The sequence below is a fragment of the Diadema antillarum genome, unplaced genomic scaffold (genome assembly GCF_040938485.1).
Source record: "Diadema antillarum isolate AM-2024a unplaced genomic scaffold, OU_Dant_1.0 seq00000050_RagTag, whole genome shotgun sequence".
Classification (NCBI taxonomy): domain Eukaryota; kingdom Metazoa; phylum Echinodermata; class Echinoidea; order Diadematoida; family Diadematidae; genus Diadema; species Diadema antillarum.
This window is the reverse complement of record NW_027271159.1, coordinates 823,943-833,472: the sequence shown is the minus strand read 5'-3', so window position 1 is coordinate 833,472 and position 9,530 is coordinate 823,943. Positions and strand designations below refer to the sequence as shown.

The following is a 9,530-nucleotide window of genomic DNA, read 5'->3' as shown; positions in this document are numbered from 1 at the left end:
ATGGCTTATCGAAAGATTAAGAGATGCCTGAAGGGTCACTGTCCGGTACTTACGCCTGAAAGCGTTCCCGGGTTTGTCATCCCTTCCCGAATCCAATCCCAGACGGGAAGCGTATCGGCATCCTCTCTCATATCCACCGAACACCAAATTTCCCCCCTGTTCAAGGCTTCACAAGGGGAAGGAAACAACATTTGTGCCGGCAAACACAGCAGTAGTGAACCGCTCCTGCACCGCTGTCATTGTTACATGGACCCCACCGAAAAGTCACCAGTCAAATGCGGCAACACTCATCAACGAGATCTGCACAACGAGGTTTGGAGCGGGGGCGACCCAGGTCTGAAGCTTTCAATGACATACGAACATATCCCGATACTGAAGACACCGTATGGTTTTTACCATCTCAAGCACAGCCCAAACTCGACTCAAACCGAGTCTTGTCTCAAACGCGTAGCCGTCCCGGCTAAGACCAAGTGTACTGATGAGCAATCACTGGTCTCTCCCAGGTCACCCGAGGCGTACAGACGGCAGCTGGCACGTCCAGAACACCGCCGGCTGTCGACCCGTACTCATACTGTCGAATCTCGTCTATCTATTACCATTTCTGACGAGGTTTCCACCATTGGAAGTCTTTCTAAAACAACTTCAGAGTGCCCGGAGACTAATGATGTCACTCTGTACACCTTGAACTCGAACTTGCATGAAGAGATTAAAACCAACAAAGAGCGCGTCATTTCAAGTACAGCCCACAAATTATCGTTTACCGTTCCAAATGTTTGTACAAGTGCGTCTTTCCTTACAAGAGCAACAATGACGCCAAAGTGGTCCATCGACTTTGATCGCTACGACGCGATCAACCGACTGCAGATGCTGTGCGCTAGGCAACTGCAAAAGAGAGGTCCCAGATATCTTGGTGAGCTCGAGCTGACGATGACCTACGATCGACAACGGCGGAAGCTGCGCGTCCTCATTGTCCAAGCGAACGGCGTCGGTTTAGCCTCCGGTACGAAGTCCAAGAGGGTCAACATGTATGTCCACCTCTGTCTCATGCCGTACAAACAGCAGCAGCAGCGATCTAGCGTCTTTCGGGGGACATACGATCCCATGATCCTCGAAGAGTTCGAATTCGATCTATCTCCGTGTGACATGCTCTCACACAGTCTCCGCATCCAGGTACACCGGTCCCGCGGATGCAACCCCATGGAGAAGCTGCTCCCTAAATGCTTTGGAGAACTCTGGCTCAACCTAGCCCCTCTCCAGACCGTATCAGAGGAGGTCCATATTCGGGAAGACCTGAGACCGGTGAAATTCAACAAGGTAATGATAACACTTCACAGCCATCCAGGTTCCCAGGTCAAAGTGTATATATGGGCGTTTATATTCTCCTCAGAGAGGTTATAGGGTTATTACAATTCTTGTGCAACATTTTCGTTGTCATTTATCTTGAATAGGTAGCCTGTAAGACCAGACACGTACACCTGACTTGTCATACCATGAAAGTATTGTAAAAAAAAACCAAACACGTTTGTCACGTGTGGGAATCAATATGTAATGCGCCGTGCTACGCCAGTTTAAACTGTGTAGATTATAGCATATCCTTTTCTGAAAATGAAAATGCAATTTTCACATACTTGTACTTTGTTTTTAGTCTTCTGTTTTGTTCTTCCCCACGCCATATAGCCAGACGCGTTATGTATACTACTTATCAATGTTCCGTGAAGAGGTATTTGTATTGAATTTTCTGTCCGTTTCTAGTCTGCGGATAGGGTAATTACCTCTGCATAATTTCATCTCACTACGAAGGCTACATAGACAAAAGTGATTACCTGAAGGCAGTAATACGTCATTATTGTCATATGAAAAACATGAACTCTGTCATAAATCCCGACGAGAAGTCCATAGTCATATACCAGGAATGGTAATTGTCATGGTAATGACAAGAATCCAGCTTCCTGATTGGTTGTTGCTATTGGAAGTTGTCATTCCAGCAAGAGTTGACATCCTAACATCTTTTATGAAATGGGGCCCAGGAGTGTTTTGCTGTTGGCTACATTGGTGCCGGGATTCATCCCAAAATTGTTGTTCATGTCATATCGCATTCAAAAGCTTTGATGCGATTACACAGAGCATCTTCGTAATCTGTGTAAGGCTTCCCGTCATCAAAAATGTTTACAACATTGACCACACTTTCATATCCTTGTAGGCTCATTCTGAATTTAACCCTGTGTTGTTGACTCGGTTGCATTTTGCAGGAAACCAGCATGCTGAATGTATCGGTGTGCTACCATTCGAAACTCCGCAAGCTCTGCGTGACGGTGGTGAGAGCTCAAGACGTCTACCCCACGGGCATTTTGAATACGGCTCCGAGTAAGTTTCAGTTCTGTTGTTTAACTCACAGTGTCTCAAAAAGCCACAATTATGTTGGGTTGGTAATCTATTTCTTCATCATAACTTTATCCATATGGTTTTCCTATTGTTACAATTTCATAAGATATAGAATTTCTTTCAAATTATTGAATCCCTATTTGGTATACATAATTTATGTCTATTATGGTTGCAGAATTAATATCAAAAGGCCCTACATGCTCTATCCATAAAGTTACCCTGATATTATTCAAGTATTTTTTTTTCAATTTGAGATTTTCCATTCTTTGTACAGATTTAACAATGAGAATTTGATCAGTTCCATGTAGTATTTCCCCAATTAAACAGTCACATTCGGATCTGCCAGTTTAAGAAGGACGTAATGATTTCTTTCTTGTCCCACGACTTCGTGGATTCAGGGATCGTCAGAGGGTCAGAGATCTGAAATCGTTTGCGCTTATTGATCCAATTCGCAAGCAATTTTGCCATTGATATACAATTGTATATCATTTGAACAAAAAGACGATGGGATTTGTCTCAATTCTAAGTGCTTTTGGGTAGTCTGTCTGTCTTGTCAGTCTATTTGTTTGAAAATAAAATCTTATATCATAATCAGTTTTTTTTTTGTTCATACGTGCTTTATAATGATGGCCATCAATAGGGAAATTTGCTGCAGGGCGGTGTAAAACCTCGCAAAGAAAACGATTTCGAATTCAAGCTAATAGCCAAACAAGCTTACCCTGCCAACTGAAATTTACGAAACAAACGACCAATCTATCAAGTCAAACCCTGTCTTCCATTTCACATTCATCGGCAATTTACGTTTCCGTTGTCATGGCAACTACTTATATTACATTATCCCTGATGCTACCACCTTATTATTGTCCGATTTTTGTGTGCTCAGTGCAAAACCTTGACCTCATCATTTCTTCGTCTCAAGGAGAAGCAAACTTATAAAGAATTCACCATATATGTTTATCTCATTGAAGCACTTTAAAGCACGAGTACAAAATTATGTGGGTTCGAAAATAAAATAATACAAGAGAGTAGAAAGAGATTAGAAGGCTCTAGAATACTTAAGATCGGTACACTATTGTGTATCTACGCCAATAGTGCCTTTTCATCAATTACTACAACCGTATTGCAAAATATGCAATTGCTATTAACGTATCACCGTGGGATTTGTCCTCATTACGTGAAAGATTTTTTTTTTATTTACAGTGAAATAACGATAACGTTAGCTTAAGGGGCCAACATTTTCTTCAGTCCTGAAAGGTAATTAGCCTGTATGTAGTTGACTGAAAGATGTTCTTCAGTTCGGTCCTCGGTGCTATCGGGTAGAAACATTCTTGGTAATACATGTATTCCTGTAGTTTTTATATGCTACTACCATTTCACGATTATCAATCTAGAAGCTTATAAATCATTAATGCCCTTTTCGCTTTGCTCAGGTTGCCGAATCCGAGTTGAGGTCACACAGGTGCGGAACGGTTCCCTCTCAACTCAAGTCAAGCACTCGGTCGCCAAGCATCGCTCCAGCAACCCTGTATTTAAGGAGGCCATGACCTTTGGCATCAGCGACCTGAACAACCTGCGCAACGGCATGACTGTGGTGTGCACGCTGAGCAGGCGAGGCGCCGCGGGCCAGAGCAAGACTATTGGCGAAGTGCGCTTGGGCGTTGGCTCCAAGAAACCCTCGGAGACGCAGCAATGGACAGACGTCATCCAGAACCCTGGAAAGTGCATATCGCAGTGGCACGCCCTCTAGAGCGATCCGTCTCGACTGCACGCGATTGGACAATCGCGTGATTTTCTTCCGTGAGACTGTCAGTGGCCATCGCATGAAGGTTGCGCACATTCTGGGTCATGATCATCATAATTTCAAGAGTTATGAGACGAAAGCTGTGCTGAACAACTCGTGACCCTTCATGGTCGTGATAGCCTTCTCTCCCGCCCCCTGTCGACTGCAAGACAAAACAGTTGGAACAGAATCAGTAGAATTACGAAATCTATACCTAGATCGGCAGCGATACTGAGTGAAGTAAAGTGACATTGACATACTGCGTATGCCAGAATTGTTCTTATAGTAACAGCAGCAAATTGGTATTGCCGTTTCAGAACATTTACAAATGCAAGGATCTGCATGTAAATGTGATGGTACATACATATTTATATACTAAGTATATTTTCTTACCTAAACCAACCAACTTGTTTATAAAGAAACATTTCCAGTTGTAAAAAAGAAAGAAAGAAAGAAAGACATATTGATAATAATTCATATTCTAATGAAATTCATAACAATGGTGTTTTACCCGAAGTACTTTTCTTTCGCTTCGTCACCGAGGGATAATCAATGTGTGTGATGAGTGTGTGTCCGGTGTGTGTGTGTGTGTGTCCGGTGTGTGTGTGTGTGTGTGTGTGTGTGTCTGTCTGTCTGTCTGTCTGTCTGTCACGCAAGTATAGTGGCGACTTAGCAGTCATGCCAGTCGCGACGGTCGCTGCGAAGTCTCGTCCAGTGACATAGGCGGTGATAAGTCACTTCCCCCCTCCACTCTGCGCTTTCTATAGGATCTTCTTTCTCTATATAAACACAACAGTCCCTTCAAGGACTGCATACATAGGCCTAAAACATTATTGTGGTACGGAAAACCTCTCTTCCCCAACATCTTACAGATTATATTTCACACACACACACACACACACAAAATCAGCACATTATGTCCTATAGTAAATCAGAACACGGTTGCGTTTTTAAATGTAAATCTGTAGAGTTATACCACTCTATGTTTGACACTACTGTGATATACAGTGCACTCCCGTTATAGCGAACACGGTTATCACGAAATTCTGGATACATGAAGTTAAAATTCAGAACTCAAAGTTGTGTGTCTGTATGAATATACATGTACTTTACTTTTCGGCTACAACGAATTTTCGATATAACGAGAGAGTCGCTTGTTGTAAGTTCTAAGATCCGTATGATACGACTGACGATAGTCTGGTTCTGTGATGAGACACACTGTAAATGATACTCTACAACACTCGGTGAGTTTAACTTAACAAAACGTGCAACTTATTATGCCATTTTTTTCCAACAAAAATCCATTCCAATAACATATGTATATATATATATATATATATATATATATATATATATAATGATTACACAAAAATGATATAAGTTCTTCCGTATCTAAATAAGAGAAAATATAAAAACGTTCAGGAGCAAATTAATGAGATGATTGATAATATAAATCCTAGACCCAGGTTTTACAGGATACCTGTGGTTCAGTACTCTAATGTGCGCACGTGTTTGGTTTCAATATACTATCCGACAAGGACGTGATGATGCTAGTGACGAGGATGTCCGCGGTAAAGTAACGTATGTCGCCGAGGTAAGCTAGGGATGTCGCCGAGGAAACGGAGATGTTGTCGAGCTGACGGGGATGTCGTGCAGCTGACGGGGATATCGTCCAACTGGCGAGGATGTCGTCGTGTTGATAGGGATGCCGCCGAGCCCTGCTCGTCGGTGTCAATCTACGTGGAGATATTGGTTATATATCCAACTCCCATTTATGACATAATCTATTCACAGGGTATCCTACCTACATCATGGACCCCAGTTCAATACAGTGTGTATTTAAAACTACACCTGTCCAATCATGCTCCTGTATTACGCCATATATTTAATTCTTACACCATCACTACAGACCTAAACCACTGGCATTTATACATTCATATACAAAATTGAACTCACTGAAAATGAGTATCAACATACCATCTCATATCATTATAAACCTTCTCATTACAAAATGCCTAAAACTGCGATATCATCGTATAACACATAACGCTAATCACAATATAGCTGTAACATTAATTTTAAGTCTTTCAGCGAACAGTTTTCCATCATAAAGTATTACTTCACACATACTAAATCAATACACATTTACCATATATAATATATATATATATATATAAATATATATATATATATATATATATATATATATATATATATATATGAGTAGGCCCATATGCTATTAAATCTGTCTATCACGTGCTTTTACTGTAGAGTTGTAGAAACAACAATACGGACTTTCCGATGTGCACGTTTAGTAAGTACATGCATGCGTGAAATCGCACGATATCAGCGGGCCACCTCCTTGCCTTAAGCCTTTCTTTTCGCTTGGCAGCTGGTGTAACCCGGAAGTGGCGTACGAGAAAACGAGAAATTTGTACCTGAGCCCTTTTGTTTTGCTTGTCAGCTGATGAAACAGGGAAGTTGCTCCCTCGCTTTGCGCCCACTGTACGGAATCCCTGGATCCGCCACTGACTTACGAAGACGTACTCGACTCAGTGAAGTCATTCATCTTCATTGTGATTCCAAGATGGTAACCTTGAAAATGGTTGATTAAAAAAATGAGATCTTCATTAATAATCTATCAAGTCTTGATAGATTATCAATGAAGATCTCATTTTTTTCTTCTATGTACAGTGTATAAATCAATGAAAGAGTTACTGAATTGATTCACCCGGTCATTTATTTCCACACTAATTGATATTTGGAACATACGTACCCCTCCCACCTTACCATGGGATCGAGGCTTAACATGCACGTTTGTTTGTTTGTTTGTTTTTTCCCTCTCCGTCAACCAGTGAAGAATATCACAGATAACGTCCTATATGAATCTGCTCACCGCCTCTCTAGTTTTTTTTTTTTTTTTTTTGTTAAAACAAAAGAAAGAAGTCATAATTCAAGACACAGTGGCCTAGATTACGACCACCAGGAAGACTATTTATTCTTATAGTCAAATATGAAAATCTATAACATTACTTTACCTGTTTGTAATATAAAATTTCATATAACCATGGGATCAAACAGGTTGAAGGTCTTAGTAAAGCTATATACCATTGTCTTTTCAAGTCTTTACCACTTCTTTACCACTTTTGAATTTTTTTGAAACAACACTCTAATTATTGCATAAGAGTACAACAACAACACTGTCAAAACTCCATGCTGTGCCCACGTTATGTTAACTTCGGATAGAATAGTTTCAGGGAATTGAATTTCTTTTCTCGTACCTCTACCTTTCATCTTTCTCATAGAGTCAACACGAGCTTTGAGTGAATGTGAAATCTTCAACATTACAATTTGCATGCGGAACAGATTAATATCAATATATTTTCGGGATATAAAGAACAAACGAAGACATAGCGGTAGTCATAGAAATCGTAAACGTTTGTTACTTAGAATTTAGCCTATGAAACTGCACATCGGCCGGCTTCTGAAGCAATATTCGGTAAAAGATGACACTTTGTGTTCCATTCCGATGGCATGCATAATGTGATTTGCACTATACCACTTTGTCAAAATTAATTAAAAAACAATTTATAAAATCCGCTTTCCGGGAGGGTACAGTTACAAAATGTACACATGAAAGATAGGCGAGTAAGAGTTTTCAAGCCCAAGCTCCCGACGGACACTTAACAAGCGCCTCCCAATCATCGATTTCTTCACTTCGAGCTGCATGGTCTCAGTCATTATCCAGGACTTCCACTCAATAATTAATCAAGGACTGCTTGAAGCATACTTTAAAGGTTTCTGCACACCCTTGCAGGACGGGATACCCGTGCAGCTGACCGCAATTGAGGCTTGTCGAATGACCGTCACTGAAATGGTATCCAAGCCTTCGAAGAAAGGCGTGTTTTTGAAGACTACGTATACCCAGAAGTTGCCGAAGAAGATCATAATTATCAGCGACTCCCGAGTTCAGTCTGCCGTCTCGGTTTCTCCGACTTCGAGCTGCACTGATTCTCACTTTGATAGCCTTGCGTCGTTTGCGGCTAGCGATGCAACTAACCAACTCCATGAACCTGTTCTTGGGGGTAACAAGATCGCAAAGAACGGTCAACTGTACTAAGGGCATAATCATATCTATTCATTGGCTGATGCTACGTTTTTACAGCCCTTAACTAAAATAAGTATAATACTTAATTGCATAATTAAGTATTATACCATGGACGCGAACAATGCACGTGGATGAAAAACTAACGAACAGGACAATTCAACACTTTGAATAGGTGATACACAAGGGACGAAAAGGTGCTGGTGTGGTGCCTTCACGCTAATAGGCCCCTACACATAATATAGCGAATGACGCCGCATTTTCAACCACCCCATCACCATCAGAAACGTAGATTTTCCAATAAATGGTGAGCACCATGGGGACCATCGCATCTGAACAGGTACATTATTATACGGTCATGTACTAACAAGGCTTCCTTGAAAAGTGGGTCTGTTGGACACAGAAGAACTGAACGGAATGTCCCTGTTTAAGGATGTTGTGAGTACTCAACAATTAAGTATAAGTAAATAAATTTTATAATTTTATGACATAGACGATGAAATTATCATAATGCAGTCTGCTCGTGCACATAACCTGCCACCACTCCAGCATAGTTCTAAATAAATCAAAGTCGATAATCGTGTTATCCCCGACTCCTTCTTTATGAAGGCCGTCCTGTGTTTAGTGTATGCTGTTTTGCTTATATACCCTACTTTGATTTCTGCCGTTCTGATTCATTATTGTGTTCTGGAGGCGCACCAGGGGGCTGAAAGACGGTACTCTCACAATGTAGAGATTTGTTTTCTGAAATTTCCCGGGGAATTTATTTTCACTTAATTTCCTCTCTGGACACAAAATCAATAAGAACGGGTTGCATCATTTGTATGTATGTATCCATATTGTATGTATCTAAAAGAACATAATTACGTCCCGTAGATACTATAGGCATTTTTTTAAAGGAATATGCTTGTCATTAAATTTTTCTCTTCCCCTGGGCTTTTTAAGAGCTGATTTTTGCTTTCATACTTTAGATGTCATTCCTCCTTTCCATCCCTTTCTTCCTTCTCTTTCTAACCTGCACATTCCCATTGTCTCTTGTTGTTTGTCCTGTCTATGTCGTTGTTTACCTCAAGCGTCTTGGGTCAGTATATGTGTTTCCGACCCTCTACATCTTTTCTATTTAAGTTCGATTTATTGAGTGTCCCACTTTCTACACTCTGTTTTCCTTGAACTCGTATATCGACGAATTTTATTTTCATTGAATAGAATTTAATTGAATTGATCGTCACCCTTCTGCTATATTATTTCAACCTCTTGATCATT

The 9,530-nt window shown here is 40.7% G+C and overlaps 1 protein-coding gene across 1 annotated transcript; it reads left to right on the top strand.

Annotated features, from left to right (window-relative positions):
• LOC139725589 (uncharacterized) lies at positions 1 to 4,129 on the top strand. The gene is made up of 3 exons (XM_071636680.1): positions 1 to 1,314; positions 2,250 to 2,364; positions 3,813 to 4,129. Exons 1-3 carry the CDS (start codon positions 1 to 3, stop codon positions 4,127 to 4,129), a joined length of 1,746 nt encoding a protein of 581 aa, XP_071492781.1.
• Positions 4,130 to 9,530: the final 5,401 nt, after the last annotated feature.

Excerpts from the sequence above, each read along its gene's own strand:
- LOC139725589 (XM_071636680.1), top strand. The coding sequence starts at position 1 with ATGGCTTATCGAAAGATTAAGAGATGCCTGAAGGGTCACTGTCCGGTA. Across the intron at positions 1,315-2,249 it reads GACCGGTGAAATTCAACAAG|GAAACCAGCATGCTGAATGT; the intron begins GTAATGATAACA and ends TGCATTTTGCAG. Across the intron at positions 2,365-3,812 it reads CATTTTGAATACGGCTCCGA|GTTGCCGAATCCGAGTTGAG; the intron begins GTAAGTTTCAGT and ends CGCTTTGCTCAG.